Raw genomic sequence first — 18,737 nt, 5'->3', positions numbered from 1 at the left:
CAGATTCCGACAGGACAAGACAAGGTTACAGCAAACATGACGATAGTCTGGCTCAGGCATGAAACACAACAAACAAGAATCCGACAAGGACAGGAACAAAAACAGAGAGAGATATAGGGGACTAATCAGAGGGAAAAAGGGAACAGGTGGGAAACGGGGTGACGAGGTAGTCAGGAGGAGACAAGGAACAGCTGGGGGAAAGCGGGGGAGAAAAGGTAACCTAATACGACCAGCAGAGGGAGACAGGGTGAAAGGAAAGGACAGAGACACAACATGACAATACATGACAGGTTGCCCTTTTCTTGTGGCAACAGGTCACAAATATTGCTGCTGTGATGGCACTGTGGTATTTCACCTAATAGATATGTGAGTTTATCAAAATGTGATTTGTGGGTCTGTCATCTGAGGGAAATATGTGTCTTCAATATGGTCATACATTTGCCAGGAGGTTAGGAAGTGCCGCTGAGTTTCCACCTCATTTTGTGGGCAGTGTGCACATAGCCTGTCTTCTCTTGCAAGCCAGGTCTGCCTTCGGCGGCCTCTCTCAATAGCAAGGCTATGCTCACTGAGTCTGTACATAGTCAAACCTTTTCTTAATTTTGGGTCAGTCACATGAGTCAGGTATTCTGTCACTGTGTACTCTCTGTTTAGGGCCAAATAGCATTCCAGTTTTCTCAATTTTTGTGTTAATTCTTTCCAATGTGACAAGTAATTATAATTTAGTTTTCTCATGATTTGTTTGGGTCTAATTGTGTTGCTGTCCTGGGGATGTTTGTCATTTTGAAACAGAGACCCAGGACCAGCTTGCTTAGGGGATCCTACAATCACTCTTCTCTAGGTTAATCTCTCTGTAGGTGATGGCTTTGTTATGGAAGGTTTGGGAACCTTTTCTTTTTAAGTGGTTGTAGAATTGAATGTCTCTTTTCTGGATTTTGATACTTAGCGGGTATTATACTAATTCTGTTCTGCATGCATTATTTGGTGTTTTACATTGTACACAGAGGATCTTTTTGCTAAATTCTACATGCTGAGTCTCAATTTGGTGTTTGTTCCATTTTGTGAATTATTGGCTGGTGAGCGGACCCCAGACCTCAAAACCATAAAGGGCAATGGTTTCTATAACTAATTCAAGTATTTTTTGTCAGATTCTAATTGGGATGTCAAACTTTTGATGACGTAGAAGGCCCTTCTTGCCTTATCTCTCAGATTGTTCACAAATTTGTGGAAGTTGCCTGTGGTGTTGATGTTTAGGCTGAGGTATGTATAATTTTTTTGTTTGTGCTCTAGGGCATTGGTGTCTAGATGGAACTTGTATTTGTGGTCCTGGCAACTGGACCTTTTTTGGAGCACCATTATTTTGTCTTACTTAGATTTACTGTCAGTGTCAGGTCTGACAGAATCTGTGCAGAAGATAAGATCTAGATGCTCTTGTATGCCTCCTTGGTTGGGGACAGAAGCACCAGATCAACAAACAGTAGACATTTGACTTCAGATTCTAGTAGGGTGAGGCCGGGTGCCCTCGCCAATTCATTGATATATATGGTGAAGAAGGTGGGGCTCAAGCTGCATCCCTGTCTCACCCCACAGCCCTGTGGAAAGAAATTTGTTTTTTGCCTATTTTAACCGCACACTTGTTTGTGTACATGGATTTTATAATGTTGTGTATGTTTTTCTCCTAACACCGCTTTTCATTAATTTGTATAGTAGAATATCATGCCAAATTGAGTCAAAAGATTTTTTGAAATCAACAAAGCATGAGAAGACTTTGCCTTTGTTTTGGTTTGTTTATTTGTCAGGGTATGCAGGGTGAATACGTGGTCTGTCGTACAGTAATTTGGTGAAAAGCCAATTTGACATTTGCTCAGTACATTGTTTTCACTGAGGAAATGTATGAGTCTGCTGTTAATGATAATGCAGAGGTTGCTGTTGATGCATATCCCGTGGTAGTTATTGGGGTCAAATTTGTCTCCACTTTTGTGGATTTGGGTGATCAGTCCTTGTGTCACGCCCCTGGCCATAGAGAGGTTTTTATTCTCTATTTTGCTTAGGCCAGGGTGTGACTAGGGTGGGCATTCTAGTTTCTTTACTCCTATGTTTTCTATTTCTTTGTTTTTGGCTGAGTGTGGTTCTCAATCAGAGGCAGCTGTTTATCGTTGTCTCTGATTGGGAATCATATTTAGGCAGCCTTTTTCCCACCTGTGTTTTGTGGGTAGTTGTTTTCTGTATAGTTTATTTGCCTTACAGAACTGTTTGTTTTTTCACTTTGTTATTTTGTTTGAGTGTTTTGGGGGGGGGGGGGGGGGGGGATATAGGCTGCACACATGAGGAAATGTTTGTCTGAGAATTTCCCTATTAATTTGTAGCCAGATGTAAAATGTTCCTGTTTTTAATAATTTAATGGTGGGTTAGGTCTGCTCTATACCAAATTAACATACCCCCTGAGTCTCTTCCCAGTTTCACACTTGGTCGTTTAGGGGATGGTACTACTAGCTTTCTATAACCTAGAGCGCAACCAGTGGGTCCATCTCCTCTATACCATGTTTCTTTTAGGATGGCAATGTCTGTATTTCCAATTTCTTTGAAGTCTGGTGATATTAATCCCACCAGGAAATGTGTTTTGCCATCCCAATCAGCCACCTCACAATCCGGGCCTACATAACCAAACCCACCCATTGGCGGGAAAGAGCGATAGTGGTGGAAAGACAGACATGCGGGGAGACGTTTCTAGCACATTCTCCCGAGCTTCAATTTACACGCCTGCTAAACAGCGCGTTGTGTAGAGGGAGCGCTGGCTGAAAGGGGGATGGGGTCGGGGAGTATTGTGTGCTGAACAGCAGAGCCCCACTCTAGCTGAATAGGTATTGTCATCTGGATTTATAGTTCACCAAAGTACTTTCTCCTGCTGTGGGGGTTTACAACCGCCAGGCTGGGGTTTGGGGAACCACGGTGGGAACAGGATGCATTGCATGCAGGCCCAACCAGAAATAATATTAAGGACTTACAAACTACATTTCTGATGTTTTGGTACCTTATTCTATTAATTCAACTACCTTTTCGATCAGTTTAAATAAACATGTAAACAAATACTTTAAACAATATCCGTTTAATGTCAGTGTAACAATGGAAAGAAGAATATTGCATCAAATACACAATGGATCTTTACATCAAAACCAGTCAGTAAAACAGCAGTATATTCCTAAAAATCCATGAAAAGAAACACATCTGGCACAATATGTACATATATAAAACACAAGTTTGCTAAATGTTTTGTTTTATCCTAAAATAATTTAGACTCCAGAACAGGTGTTGTGGACATCCTATATTTGACATCTAAATCTATGGTCCTAATTTGTGTAATATATGTGATTTTTCGCTGTTATAGACAAATGTAAGAATGCCTGAGTTGTGTATTGGTTTGAAAATAGGCCAACATGTTTTCGTCTATCTTCACACAGTCTCATGCAGCAAAAACCCATTGTCCAAAAACCTTTTACGTGGTTTGGAGTTAAACCACTCTGAAGTCACTGTAGCCTACACTGAAGTAAAAAGACAGCATTGTCATTAGAACTTCCTTTTAGAAAAACAAATTCCGGTAAACATTTCTAAATGCAAAGGTTTATGAGCAATTATAGAAAATATAGCCTTGGACATTTAAAACATTACTGTACCTAAAACAAAGACGCTCCTTTTTGTCATTGGCTATCACTTTAGGCTATACGCATAGTCTCCAAACGTTTATTTTCTTCTGTTTGCAAAAAAAGGATGAATGAATATTTTCTCCAATATTGTGTTTAGTTTAAAGTCAGTGTTACAAAAGGGAATGACGCTTTCATTTATTTCAAAGTTCAGAGTAAACTGCAGGTGCAAAAAACGTTTTTCAAAAAAGTTTTTCAAAAAAACACAGACCACATTTAAGCACAGCCTAGCCACCCCATCATGAGGGTGAGACGCAGGGCTACACGTAATTCCTTTTGTCATAGTCCACGGTCCCGTTCGGTGTGGCCCGTTTGGTCGGGGCATATTTCGCCGAGTAGCCCGAATTCCCGTTAGAAGGACAGGAGCAGCAGAGGAGCGCGCCCCCGATCAGCAGGAGCGCAGTGGCCGCCCAACCGATGTAGAGCGCAGCCCCAATCTCCCTCTTCTTGGACGCGGGCACCTGTGGGTTGTAGAAATCCGAGATTATGTTGTTGGCCATCCAGCAGAGAGGGACTAAAACAAACAAGCCACTGATTATGTAGATAACCCCTCCGGCGTTCACCACCCGGGCTTTGACGTTCTCGTCATTGATGCAGTTGGTGCACTGCGCCCCGGCGATCACCACCATTAGCCCCAGCACGCCAAACACACATGCGATGACGGTCAGGGCTCGCGCCGCTTGCAGGTCGTGGCCGAGCGCGAGGACCGAGTCGTGCACCTTGCACTGCATCTGGCCCGTGCTCTGCACCACACAGGACATCCAGAGCCCATCCCAGATGGTCTGAGCCACCACAATGTTGGCCTCGATGAACGCCGTCACCTTCCACATGGGCAGCCCGCAAACGACCATCACCAGGAGCGAACCAATGACGCACAGTCCCAGTCCAAGGATCTCCAGTCCAGCGGACACCATCTTAGCTCCTTTTTAACGGATTTAAAATTAATAATATTTGTCCTCTGTGTTTAACAACGCGTCTCAATCTGGATGCTGCGCTTTAGGATATATGATCTTCAGTTAGGAAGTTGCTACAAATAGTCTACAAAAATGATTTATTTTAGTCAGTATGTTACTGACTGGCTGTAAAAACAACTGGTAACATAGAGCGTCTGGACCACGGATATATTTTGAGTGGGGTGTGGGCGACTCCACAAATGCTAAAGCCAGAGGAAAAACTTTCACCCAATCAGAAGTCACCGCATCCTCTTAGCCCCAATGAGGAGGCAGGGAAATTGGATGAGAATGAACAAAGCCAGAGGAGCGCTTTGTGTGTGTTTACAGTTATTCCGAAGATGGTTTAGTATGTTATTTGGTTAAATATAGGTTTGGGAACAAACGCAAAGGACACTTGGAAGACCAGTAGGCTGTAATAAAACCTGTTCTAACCAAATTGATTATTACTGGAATAGTATTGTCTAGGCCTACACAATAATTAAATGGTATAATATTTTTAAGGAAACTCAGTAGAATTTAAGCACATGCAATGAATTGGTTGTGCCCAGAGGTTACTGTATATGGCTCTACCCAGACCTGCAACATTTATAGCCTATTAGAATCACATTCAATGTTATTTTATTTTGTTGAATATTGTAACATTGTAATAATAGCCAAAATAAAAGAAAAACACACAGCCTATGTAATCCCCATTCACAGCAGTTTGGATTGCCCAATGCTGTGAAAGCTTGCGGTTTGCAGTTTATTGACAACACAGTTGTAAGCAGGTGTAACTAGTTACGTTACAAATGTTTGTTTTATGGTAGGTTAGGCTGTACTATGGTAGGCTAGGCTACCATAGAACATTTCTAGAAATATATTTTATTGGAAAAAAATGCATCCACCCCATGCACTCTCTCCCCGACTCAATGTTTTACTAAGTTTGCATTGACATCAAAACAAAGTTGCCATTTAGACAAGGCTTGTTACATTGTTACTGTTGCGAGGCTAAAGCGAGTAGGCTAGGAGAAGGAATGTTTCCTCCTCCGAAACGACCAAAGCGTGTCAAGACATCAAAATCTGACGTCATCATCCATCAACAATGATAACCGCCTTGTGTAGAAACTGAGAAGCAGGGCTGCCATTTTGGATGTTAAACTACCTATAGGCTGCCTATTGTTGCACTTCCACCATAGTTTGAGCCGCAATGGACCCAGTGGCACTGACTCCCACCCGTGACAAACGGGCATCATGGGGCGGAACAATTGAGCGGTTTCTGAAATCTCTTTCCTGTCCTGGGATAGAAAGAAGAGGGGGAAATACTTATGTTTATTTCCATTTCATAAATCACACACAGGTAAGGTATCAAACGGTCGTATATTAATGTTTATCTACCCGAATGAGTCTGATGAAAAGGGATTGAGCGTCTTGAGTGAGATTAGCGTTACAGATAGTTGAACTTTGGCAACATGACACCAGTCACACGAGGAAAAACTGTTGCATGCTAAAGTTTGACATGAAACAAATAGTTTCATAGTGTTTCGCAAGTTTAATTGATAGGCCTGTTTCCTATTTAAGATAATATACAATGTTTCCATATACAGTATATGCAATCATGCCAAACATATTCCTATTCATTTGGCCGTTAAATACTTCATAGGGTCTGGTGTGTTTGCAAAATGTCAATTTTTCCCAAACTGGGTGTGGACGTCAAAACTGTGGTAGACAACACAAGGCCAAAACATTTCCGCTACATTACAAATATCCTATCTTCTCATTCAAGGAAGGAACATTGAAAAATACAAAATCATAATACAAAACTTCACTTGTGACAAAATTGACAATGCATTGTGAATAGGGGCAATTCCATTCTGAGAGTCTGATTTTTCACTTTAAATGGTAGGTAGCATAAACGTGTCATATGTAACATGGTTTTGCATTAGAATACACATCAAAAGTCCCAATGCAAAGTTACACCTCACTTTTCCATTTTTTTAGTTATTACATTAAACTGATCAGAATTCCGAAGAATGACGAAGTCACACAGTAAATAATCATTTGCAGGGTGTGACTTAATATGGAGGACCTGACGAGCCAGCCTATTTCCTATAATTCTAAACTCCAACAGAAATCAAAATGTATAATTTTAAATTAGACCAAATTGCTTTCACACATGACTACTAGTTTCCATTACATTTTCAGCGAATTTACAAGCAAATACTGTATGAATTTATTGTTACAAATCAGCTTGCAAATTTGGTAGCCAACAAGCCTGCTAATGTTAGCCCTACCTACGTAACGTTAGCACTACGTGAGTCAGCCAGTGCATTCCTAGCTCATTAAAGTAAACCAGCATTTTTTTCGAAATACATAACGCCATTTATTTATTTATTTTTATTTCACCTTTATTTAACCAGGTAGGCCAGTTGAGAACAAGTTCTCATTTACAACTCCGACCTGGCCAAGATAAAGCAAAGTAGTGCGACAAAAACAACAACACAGAGTTACACATGGGATGAACAATTGTACAGTCAATAACACAATTGAAAATCTGTATACAGTGTGTGCAAATTAAGGAAGTAAGGCAATAAATAGGCCATAGTGGCGAAGTAATTACAATTTAGCAAATAACACTAGTGATAGATGTGCAGATGAGGATGTGCAAGAATAAATACTGGTGTGCAAAAGAGCAGAAAAAACAAATATGGGGATGAGGTAGGTAGTAGGTTGGATGGACTATTTACAGATAGGCTGTGTACAGCTGCAGCGATCGGTAAGCTGCTCTGACAGCCAATGCTTGAAGTTAGTGAGGGAGATATGTCTCCAACTTAAGTGATTTTTGCAATTTGTTCCAGTCATTGGCAGCAGAGGAAGGAAAGGCGGCCAAATGAGGTGTTGGCTTTGGGGATGACCAGTGAAATATACCTGCTGGAGCGCATGCTACGAGTGGGTGTTGCTATGGTGACCAGTGAGCTGAGATAAGGCGGAGCTTTACCTAGCGAAGACTTATAAATTACCTGGAGCCAGTGGGTTTGGCGACTAATATGTAGCGAGGGCCAGCCAACATGAGCGTACAGGTCTCAATGGTGGGTAGTATATGGGGCTTTGGTGACAAAACGGATGGCACTGTGATAGACTGCATCCAATTTGCTGAGTAGAGTGTTGGAGGCTATTTTGTAAATTATATCGCCGAAGTCAAGGATCGGCAGGATAGTCAGTTTTACGAGAGTATGTTTAGCAGCATGAGTGAAGGAGGCTTTGTTGCGAAATAGGAAGCCGATTCTAGATTTAATTTTGGATTGGAGATGCTTAATATGAGTCTGGAAGGAGAGTTTACAGTCTAGACAGACACCTAGGCATTTGTAGTTGTCCACATATTCTAAGTCAGAACCGTCCAGAGTAGTGATGCTAGGCGGGCGGGTGTGTGCAGCGATCGGTTGAAGAGCATGCATTTAGTTTTACTAGCATTTAAGAGCAGTTGGAGGCCACAGAAGGAGTGTGGCATGGCATCGAAACTCGTTTGGAGGTTTGTTAACAGTGTCCAAAGAAGGGCCAATGTTTACAGTATGGTGTCGTCTGCGTAGAGGTGGATCAAAGAATCACCCGCAGCATGAGTGACATCATTGAAATATACAGAAAAAAGAGTCGGCTCGAGAATTGAACCCTGTGGCACCCCCATAGAGACTGCCAGAGGTCCGGACAACAGGCCCTCCAATTTGACACACTGAACTCTATCTGAGAAGTAGTTAGTGAACCAGGCGAGGCAGTCATTATAGAAACCAAGGCTGTTGAGTCTGCCGATAAGAATACGGTGATTGACAGAGTTGAAAGCCTTGGCCAGGTCGATGAAGACGGCCCGGCCAATCGGAGAATTGACGATTGACGGCTGAGTTAGCTACCGAAGTCAAAGAAGAGTGAAGGAGAGGCCTTCAGTGGGAGAGGCCATTTCACCGACAGAGGGAGAGTCCGTTAATCCAATAGCGATGTAGTGAGGTAAATCCACATTGAATTTATCCGTTTTATCTCCATCACTGCTGACACTGGCAATGTACCGGTAGGTCGGTAGAAAATAGAGGTTGCAGGCTTCACGTTCAAGCTCGGCACAGCACCTGGTTTCAGCTAGTCTCATTCCGAATCCTGGCTTTCACTGGTTATACTAAGCCATCAAAGTCCTCCAGAGTGAAATGAGCACAACATACAGTAGACGTGTGCATGGTTCCCATACACCAATCCGCTCGCTTCAACCGGACAAACCAGTCCCACTTCAAAGCTAGCTTCTCGTTTTTGGGCCACAAATGAGTCGTAACCCCGTCCTTGTGGGTATTACTGCACTAGCTACTAACAACAGAAAACTACGACAACACTCACTCGCTCGACTACCACTAACAAACGCACAGGAGAAGAGGAGATACAGTTTTTCAGATTAATTTATATGGTTTCTTCTTCATGGATGTACATAGTAGCCCACAATACTTAGTTTGGAATGTAATTACAGTGGGGCAAAAAAGTATTTAGTCAGCCACCAATTGTGCAAGTTCTCCCACTTAAAAAGATGAGAGAGGCCTGTAATTTTCATCATAGGTACACTTCAACTATGACAGACAAAATGAGAAAAAAAATCCAGAAAATCACATTGTAGGATTTTTAATGAATTTATTTGCAAATTATGGTGGAAAATAAGTATTTGGTCAATAACAAAAGTTTATCTCAATACTTTGTTATATACCCTTGGTTGGCAATGACAGAGGTCAAATGTTTTCTGTAAGTCTTCACAAGGTTTTCACACACTGTTGCTGGTATTTTGGCCCATTCCTCCATGCAGATCTCCTCTAGAGCAGTGATGTTTTGGGGCTGTTGCTGGGCAACACGGACTTTCAACTCCCTCCAAAGATTTTCTATGGGGTTGAGATCTGGAGACTGGCTAGGCCACTCCAGGACCTTGAAATGCTTCTTACAAAGCCACTCCTTTGTTGCCCGGGCGGTGTGTTTGGGATCATTGTCATGCTGAAAGACCCAGCCACGTTTCATCTTCAATGCCCTTGCTGATGGAAGGAGGTTTTCACTCAAAATCTCACGATACATGGCCCCATACATTCTTTCCTCAGTCGTCCTGGTCCTTTTGCAGAACAACAGCCCCAAAGCATGATGTTTCCACCCCCATGCTTCACAGTAGATATGGTGTTCTTTGGATGCAACTAAGCATTCTTTGTCCTCCAAACACGATGAGTTGAGTTTTTACCAAAAAGTTATATTTTGGTTTCATCTGACCATATGACATTCTCCCAATCTTCTTCTGGATCATCCAAATGCTCTCTAGCAAACTTCAGACGGGCCTGGACATGTACTGGCTTAAGCAGGGGGACACGTCTGGCACTGCAGGATTTGAGTCCCTGGCGGCGTAGTGTGTTACTGATGGTAGGCTTTGTTACTTTGGTCCCAGCTCTCTGCAGGTCATTCACTAGGTCCCCCCCGTGTGGTTCTGGGATTTTTGCTCACCGTTCTTGTGTTCATTTTGACCCCACGGGGTGAGATCTAGCGTGGAGCCCCAGATCGAGGGAGATTATCAGTGGTCTTGTATGTCTTCCATTTCCTAATAATTGCTCCCACAGTTGATTTCTTCAAACCAAGCTGCTTACCTATTGCAGATTCAGTCTTCCCAGCCTGGTGCAGGTCTACAATTTTGTTTCTGGTGTCCTTTGACTGCTCTTTGGTCTTGGCCATAGTGGAGTTTGGAGTGTGACTGTTTGAGGTTGTGGACAGGTGTCTTTTAGTTGCCATTAATACAGGTAACGAGTGGAGGACAGAGGAGCCTCTTAAAGAAGAAGTTACAGGTCTGTGAGCCAGGAATCTTGCTTGTTTGTAGATGACCAAATACTTATTTTCCACCATAATTTGCAAATAAATTCATTAAAAATCCTACAATGTGATTTTCTGGATTTTTTTTCTCGTTTTGTCTGTCATAGTTGAAGTGTACCTATGATGAAAATTACAGGCCTCATCTTTTTAAGTGGGAGAACTTGCACAATTGGTGGCTGACTAAATACTTTTTGCCCCACTGTACATGCTAGCATGACTAGTAGCAAACGTTAGCCAGCTGGAACATAGCTAGGTAGCACCGGTTCTCCATATGATGTTGAGAAATAGTGCATTGTGGGTAGTTCAGAAGATTTCCAGAAATAAGTTAATAAATGTAAAAACGCTAAAACATAACTACATAACTTAACGTAATAATGATAACATAATAATCATAACATAATCGTGACTACAGCTAAGTTACTAAGTCTTGGACCACACGTTGGTGAGTTAAAACTCATGCTTCCTTACCCTTTAAAATTTATGTCAAACAAAAAGCAATGATTTCAAAAATAAACAAATCATCCAACTGCTTTTAACAATTTCCACAGATAATTTGACAAAAACACATTTACTTGAAGAACAGCGCAGATGTAAAGTTTGGTAAGAGAATGGCGGCACAAATAGCACATTCTGTTACCAAACTTTGCACTGTTCTTCAGATGAGTTTTTTGTCAAAATGTCTGTGGAAATTGTTAAAAGTAGCCCTTTTGCATAGAGTTGTATGGTTTGTTTAACTTTGCGATCATTGTTTTTTGTTTGACATACATTTTAAAGTGAAAAATCAGAGATCCATTACGGTGGAATTGCCCAGGATCTAAACTTAGGCCTACACATCATTGAGTTGGGTCAGTATTGAGATGTTTATGCATTGTAGGAGTGCATAGCTTTATGATGTCACAGCATGAACAGATAGTAAAATGTGACATTATATTGATATTGCTCTGCCATTTAACTTTGTGATTATCCCATGCTAGTCATGCAGTAGCTAGGCCTTTGTGAGTAGTGAAGCTTAACATTATGAGAACATTTTCTTACCTTGTGTATAAGGCTGGGAATTGCCAAGGACCTCACGATATGATATCATGATACTTAAGTGCCAATACGATATGTATTGCAATTCGATACTGTGATTTTATTGCGATTCAATGTTCCAAACATTACTCACCATGTCTGCTGCAGAGGGAGAACCATGAGAAAATGAGTTTTGATCAATCATGGAAATAAGTGCTAAAAACAAATTGGTTCCCTATTTTAAAAAGAAGATGGAGAACAAACTATGAAAGAAAACTACTGGAGTTTTAGTGCAGGTACAGCCAACTAGTGCAGGTACCCCCCCTCCCCCCCATCACTACTTGCCATCCAACCTTAATGTTGCTTGGCTACTTCCCTTTCTGTCCCCATCATAAAAGGGCCATCCTGTGCTTTTTCTAAAGTGTGTATTAGGAGTGGCCCTGCTGGTTTCCGTCTGCTTGAAAGGCCTTCTCATTCTGCCCATTGTTGTGTTTTTTTAACTTATGGCTCAGACTGTAGAGAGCTCCTGAAACAGAGTATAACAGCTTTATTATTGTTTCCCACCATCACCTCCCAACCCCCAAAGGACCAATTTATTACAGTTGAGCCTCAAACCCCCCTCTGTGTGTGTGTGTGTGTATTTGTATAGCTATTGGTATGTGTATACATGTCTGCCAACTTTCATTAAAAATGGAACTATTGTACATGTCGAATTCTATACTTTTTGTCTAATTCAGTGCTGAAGCTAAGAAGATATGGATGTCAGGCCAGGTAGCTTTTAGGCTAGAGAAGGCAATGTATATTTAAGTGCTAAATAGTTTATCAATTCACAACCGAGTCATAGCATAGCTCAGATCAGGGTGGACTTTAGCTGCCATTTCTTGAAGAGGTTCTTAACTAATTAATCTTAAAATAATTCAAAATAATAATAACAAATATAGATTTGGTTATAGGTCTAAATCATTCTGTATGGTGTAAATGCTTTGTTTTAAGTTTCTGTGTGGTAGAGGTGAAGTAAATAGCTTCACTCCTACCACAGCCCCTCATGGCTTTAATCCAGCTAATAAATCAAGTGTAGACCTCACATGCCAGGACTTTGGCTTAACTAAGGTGGCATTTTTCCTTCTTTGCCAAACCGTTTAATCTCCCTCAGGTTGGGCCTTCTGATTGTGTTTGTGTGTGGGTGTGTGAGTTCATAACAGCTTACAGAAGCCGGTCAGGTAGCCTAGCGATCAAGAGTGTTGGGTCATTAACCGAAAGGTCTCCTTGATCAAGACAGTTAACCCCCAGTAACAACTGCTCCCGGGCACCGTGGATGTTGATTAAGGCAGCCCCCCGTACCTCTCTGATTTAGTTGTGCAACTGACTAAATATCCCCCTTTCCCTCATTAAGTGGGTATTATTGCCGCCTGCCTGTATCCCCCATAGTGTTGCCTTTGTGATATTACCGAAGTGATAATGGAACAGCTTAATTAATCTACTGCTATTTCCCACAGAGACCGCCCAGGAATAGTGTGTGTGTGTGTGGGATACATTTTTTGTTACAGATAAAATAGCTTGTTCAAATACAGACATAAAACATATCACAGAAATTGCTTTTGCATATTCAATAATTGCATTGTAACCTGTACATTATGATGGCCCCTAGAATGTAGAGCTAGGTAACTAGGATTAATAATAATACTGCTGTGAATTAAGATATCACTCGGATGCATAATTCCCCACTCAGCCGAATCTCACCCTGCGCTAGCCTGCTTTGTCCTGCTTGCTAAGGTCCATATCGCAAGCTAACCACCTCTGTGCTTAAGCTCCTGGTGGTGTGTGTGATTGCGGGCCAGCGGGACCGAGGTCGGGGCCAGCGGGACCGAGGTCGGGGCCAGCGGGACCGAGGTCGGGGCCAGCGGGACCGAGGTCGGGGCCAGCGGGACCGAGGTCGGGGCCTGCGGGACCGAGGTCGGGTCCGCGAGCCGGTGCTTGTTTCCTCTCCTACCCCAGCGAGTGGTGATCCGAAAGGCCTCAGGAACGTGGAAAGATGAAAGGCCTCAGGAACCTGGGTGATTAACAGCCATTGTTCTCCTGAGAGCTCGATGAAACGGAGAGGGATATCTGGCCACGTCGCCTGCTGCGGAGATAGGAGGTCCTGGCACCATGTAGAATAAATCAGTCTTCATCACTCTTTAATGGTTGCCAGACAATATTAAAGTGTCAGATATGGGACACTCCTCAAAATTATTTTGTTAAGTTTCTTTTGTTTGTTTTTCTAATAAAGTTACATAACAGGGTTCAGTTGTCTCTGGCTGCGCTCGCCATCTCTCCCCGCTTTCGCCTTATCGCACACGACCTGTAAGTCAGTGCCCAGTGCATTAGTGATCAAATGGAGGGGGGGGGGGGCAGCGCAGCACAGGGCACCAGTTGGTGGCCATTATGTAATAATTTATCATTCAGGCTCATTTCTCTGTCATCTGAGTAGTACCATTGAGTAGGACAGCAGGAGCCTAACTAAACAAACCAGGCCTTACTGGAGGTCTGGGAATCAACTTGATGCCCACCCTGTTTCTGCTCCATCCACTGACTGTGATACAAAGTTAATGGGGTTGGCTGTGAGTGACTGGATGTCAGTGCAGTCTTAAAGTGCCCTAGTGTGGATGCTGTCAGTGTCATTATTATTATTCAGAATGCCGATGATAGTAACTACTGCAAATTAATGGTAGTACTGTAGTAGGAGTTATGACTGCAGGCTTGGTGGTGAGTGATTATACAGTTGTTGTCTATGAGATGGTGAGACAGCCTGGATGCCAGTCTACTGCTTACAACAATGCTACTGTACATTGTTGCCTTTCCAAGAAGACAACAAGTTTAGTAAAGCAGAAACAGACTAGCACCCAGGCTTATGTTACACTGTGACTTATCTGATGTCTTGTTTCTGGTTGCAGGTTTAGGTGACCAGCAACAGTGACCATGTCTCAGTCTGGAGAGAAAGGGAAAGTGAGTGTGCCCTTACCACTTCAACACACACATACACACACACACACACATTGGGGGCGCACATACAGAGCAGAAAAAAGAGAGCGATCATCCTAGCCCAGAGGACATCCTGTATAAATGCTTCCGTTTCATCGACAGCCTTATTGCTTTTGGGATTTTCTCATCCATTTAATCTCAATTACCACAGACCATCTCACACACACATCTCCTAAACACTGGAGATGAAGAATGTTAGGGTGGAAAGAGAGAGAGGGAGGGAGAGAAACAATTCAAGACCCCTTTTCCAATGCTAATCCTATTGAGTTGTATAATACTGTACATTACCTCTATAACCATGTGTTTGTGTTTGTTAGTTCCCTGAGGCGGCGGGATATGTGGGTTTTGCCAACCTGCCCAACCAGGTACACAGGAAGTCAGTGAAGAAGGGATTTGAGTTCACCCTCATGGTCGTTGGTGAGTATGACTTATTACACAACTATTTTGATTCAATTCAAGAGAAGCTTACCTACACAGCAGTTATTTTGTGCCAGAATGCTGTCTAGTTGAGGTCTGTGTCCCAAATGGCGCCCTTTTCCCTATATAGTGCACTACTTTTGACCAGAACCCTGGGCCCTGGCCAAAAGTAGTGCGCTACAGTAACCTTGTAGATATGTATAGATCCTAGAGTACTATGCCTGGTCTGTATTCCTCCTGCAGGAGAGTCTGGTTTGGGCAAGTCTACGCTGATCAACAGCCTGTTTCTGACAGACCTTTACCCAGAGAGATACATCCCTGGGGCCGCAGGTGAACACACACACACACACACACACACACACACACACACACACACACACACACACACACACACACACACACACACACACACACACACACACACACACACACACACACACACACACACACACACACACACACACACACACACACACACACACACACACACACACACACACACACACACACACAGGGAGAGAGGAAATAAGCAAGGAGGAATGAGTTCTGCTCTCAGACCAGACAGTGCATACACACACACACACTGTAATAACAGAGAAAGGTCTGTTTTCAGCTGTCTCCAGCATTGTATTGCCTGGAGTGGAATCTTAAGAATGTTTATTTTGTATTAGTCTTGAAAAGGCCCATCCCCTCTTTATGACTTCGATTATTGGCCAGTCTGAAAAAGCACCTCCAGCTCCTACCACTTTTGTGTTTGTAGTTCTGAAGGGATAGGATAAGTGTAAGCAATATGGTGATGGCTTATAGTAGCAACTTCTACCATACTGCTTACACCTGTCCAGTGCCAGAAGATCTGCATAAGGATATTGTGTCCAGAGGCTTGGCTTTGGCAGACTTTGTTATTTAAGCTCTAAAGTCACATGGAACAAACTTTGATGTGAAAAGTAATGAAACTGCTTATTATTAAGCTGTGTCCCCTGGGATCCCACTAAACTTAACCTAGTGTGTTACACACAATGAAAAGGTATTTCCTTTTGTCTCCTCCTCTGTAGAGAAGATTGAGCGGACGGTGCAGATAGAAGCCAGTACGGTGGAGATTGAAGAGAGAGGAGTGAAGCTCCGTCTTACTGTGGTCGACACCCCTGGATACGGAGATGCCATCAACAGCCAAGACTGGTGTGTGTGTGTGTGTGTGTACAATGGTTGATGACGGCAGGAGCAGTTATTCTTCCTGTGCCCTTGCCCCCATCAGCTGCTGTGTGGGCTCTCTCCCTCCCCCTCGTCCCTCTCTCTTCCCCTCCTCCTCTCTGCTCCGTTTCCTTTTGATTGTCCTGACATACCTGTGTTTGGGCCTGGTGGTTTGACGTACAACTCGGGGTTGGTGACAACTGGCAGTGATCTAAGGGCTAGGCTGAGTGCAATAGAGCAGGTTAGCCGCTCTATTGACAGCTCTCAGTGGTGTTGGTAACAACGAAGGGACAACAGTACATTTACATTTTACATTTTAGTCATTAAGCAGACACTCTTATCCAGAGCAACTTACAGGAGCAATTAGGGCAATTGAGTTTCTTGCCTAAGGGCACGTCAACAGATTTTTTTAACCTAGTGAGCTCGGGGATTTGAGCCAGCGACCTTTCGGTTACGATGTTAACAGCTAGGCTACCTGCTGCCCCATTAGCAGGTGTTAAGGATATGCTTACATCCATAGTTGGGATCATTCTATTTCAATTCCATTTCCATTCCTCTCAGAATTAGTCAAGGCATTTTTTCACAGTAGTGGCCTGAGTTATCTGGAGTTGCTATGGAATGGACCACAACACTACCTGGGTCCAATAGGGTGAGGTGAATATAGGTCAGAGGTAAACTGCATCCCAAATGGCACCCAATTTCCTATATAGTGCACTACTTTTGACCAGAATTATGCTCTATACACGTAATAGGGTGCCATTTGGGATGCAGACTGTGTTGATGTTAGTTCTGGCTGGGAGGGAAGCTGTAGGCGCCCTGCTAATGAACAAGTTACCACGCCTACTGGCCCTGCAGGAAGTCATCAGAGAAAGCAGGTCAGATGGCAGAGATGATAGGCTGCATCTCAATACTCTGCAACAGCTTCCTTTTCTGGTCTCTTTTTCTCCATGTTGGTCTCTCAGAGATGATAGGCTGCATCTCTGGCTGCTTCCTTTTCTGGTCTCTTTTTCTCCATGTTGGTCTCTCAGAGATGATAGGCTGCATCTCTGGCTGCTTCCTTTTCTGGTCTCTTTTTCTCCATGTTGGTCTCTGAGATGATAGGCTGCATCTCAATACTCTGAAACAGCTTCCTTTTCTGGTCTCCTTTTCTCCATGTTGGTCTATGAGATGATAGGCTGCATCTCAATACAATGAAACAGCTTCCTTTTCTGGTCTTTTCTTTCTCTTATCCCTGGTTTTCAAATTGGTGCAGATGAGATAGAAGAGGTGAGGAGATATAGCCAGTTTAGGCTTTTGAGATGCATATATATATATATACATACACACACACACAGTACATATACTCCCTAAGCTCCAAAATTCCACAGTTTATTTCTGGAGGTGGTTTTCTAGTGCAGACTGTGTCTCTGGTTGTTTTTTGTTTGATGTGTGTGTTCTGTCCTGTGTGTCCTCAGCTTTAAGACCATCATCCAGTACATTGATAACCAGTTCGAGCGTTACCTTCATGATGAGAGTGGCCTGAACCGCAGACACATCGTAGACAACCGAGTCCACTGCTGCTTCTACTTCATCTCTCCCTTTGGACACGGGTAAGAACACACACACACACACACACACACACACACACACACACACACACACACACACACAGCTACCTCTAGTTCATACAACCATTTAGGCTAGGTAGGGGGAACATAATCACTTTATACTTTTTATTTAGCTACTATTATTTATCTATTGTTTGTATTTCTACCTGTCCCTGTCTAGTCTGAAGCCTCTGGATGTGGAGTTTATGAAGGCCATCCACAGCAAGGTCAACATTGTCCCTGTCATTGCTAAGGCTGACACACTCACACTGAAAGAAAGAGACCGCCTTAAGAAGAGGGTGAGTGGGACACGTGCGCGCACACACACACACACACACACACACACATACATACACATACACAAGCAATGTGACAAGCATGTCAGACATTCAAGAATTTTCCCTCATTCCCCTAGGTATTTATTTTTTACACAGGTGTAAAAACATAGCATTGCCCCTCACTGAGATCACAATGGAACCAATGGAATTAGTGATGAGGTTGTTGCCAGAATGTTGAGGGCTGCATTAGCATCAGTAGCTGTTCTGTGTTGTTTGTGTCCTGAGACATATGGCACTGTCATTAGAAAGTAGATTATATAATAATAATAATAATAGAAATTAGATTCTTATCAGCACACTGGCACGCTGGCTCAGAGGCAACTATGCAAGTCGAACATCCGTGATTGTGTGTGAATACACACACATTTGCCTGTGTGTGTGGGTGTGTACATTTTTAATGATGCAGCTTGATTACTGCTGGACAATAGCAGGCTTATTTAGAAGTGCAGAGAGGGATGGAGAGAAGAGAAAGAGAGGGGGGGGAGAGAAAAGGGGGCAGCAGGTAGCCTAGTGGTTAGAGCGTTGGGCCAGTAAACGAAAGGTTGCTAGATAGAATCCCTGAGCTGACTAGGTAAAAATCTGTCGTTCTGCCCCTGAACAAGGCAGTTAACCCACTGTTTCTAGGCCGTCATTGTACATAAGAATTTGTTCTTAACTGACTTGCCTAGTTAAATAAAGGACAAATAAATACAA

The 18,737-nt window shown here is 42.9% G+C and overlaps 2 protein-coding genes across 3 annotated transcripts in view; one reads left to right on the top strand and one right to left on the bottom strand.

The window, feature by feature from the left end:
- Nucleotides 1-3,084: 3,084 nt before the first annotated feature.
- Nucleotides 3,085-5,079, bottom strand: cldn5a (claudin 5a). Its single transcript, XM_021606244.3, has one exon. The coding sequence runs from the start codon at nt 4,607-4,609 to the stop codon at nt 3,956-3,958; it is 654 nt and encodes a 217-aa protein (XP_021461919.1). The 5' UTR covers nt 4,610-5,079; the 3' UTR covers nt 3,085-3,955.
- Nucleotides 5,080-5,715: 636 nt separating this feature from the next.
- The window catches only part of LOC110525804 (septin-2), a 49,739-nt gene continuing 36,717 nt past the window's right edge, over nt 5,716-18,737 (top strand). Inside the window, exons 1-8 of one of the 2 annotated variants that reach the window (XM_036979949.2) lie at nt 5,925-5,984; nt 13,303-13,548; nt 14,428-14,479; nt 14,833-14,932; nt 15,176-15,262; nt 15,985-16,108; nt 17,575-17,709; nt 17,888-18,005. In XM_036979949.2, the coding sequence (XP_036835844.1) occupies nt 14,453-14,479; nt 14,833-14,932; nt 15,176-15,262; nt 15,985-16,108; nt 17,575-17,709; nt 17,888-18,005 (591 nt within the window). In that variant the 5' untranslated portion in view covers nt 5,925-5,984; nt 13,303-13,548; nt 14,428-14,452. Of the gene's footprint in view, nt 5,985-13,302; nt 13,549-14,427; nt 14,480-14,832; nt 14,933-15,175; nt 15,263-15,984; nt 16,109-17,574; nt 17,710-17,887; nt 18,006-18,737 lie in introns of both variants that reach the window. The other variant, XM_036979948.2, reaches the window with a different exon arrangement.

The sequence above is a fragment of the Oncorhynchus mykiss genome, chromosome 6 (genome assembly GCF_057628025.1).
Source record: "Oncorhynchus mykiss isolate SJ-2025 chromosome 6, ASM5762802v1, whole genome shotgun sequence".
NCBI lineage: Eukaryota > Metazoa > Chordata > Actinopteri > Salmoniformes > Salmonidae > Oncorhynchus > Oncorhynchus mykiss.
Note: the sequence above shows the minus strand (reverse complement) of the source record. Positions and strands in the feature narration are given on the sequence as shown.

What these genes read in the sequence shown, in the direction of transcription:
- cldn5a (XM_021606244.3), bottom strand. Translation starts at nt 4,609, where the DNA reads ATGGTGTCCGCTGGACTGGAGATCCTTGGACTGGGACTGTGCGTCATT.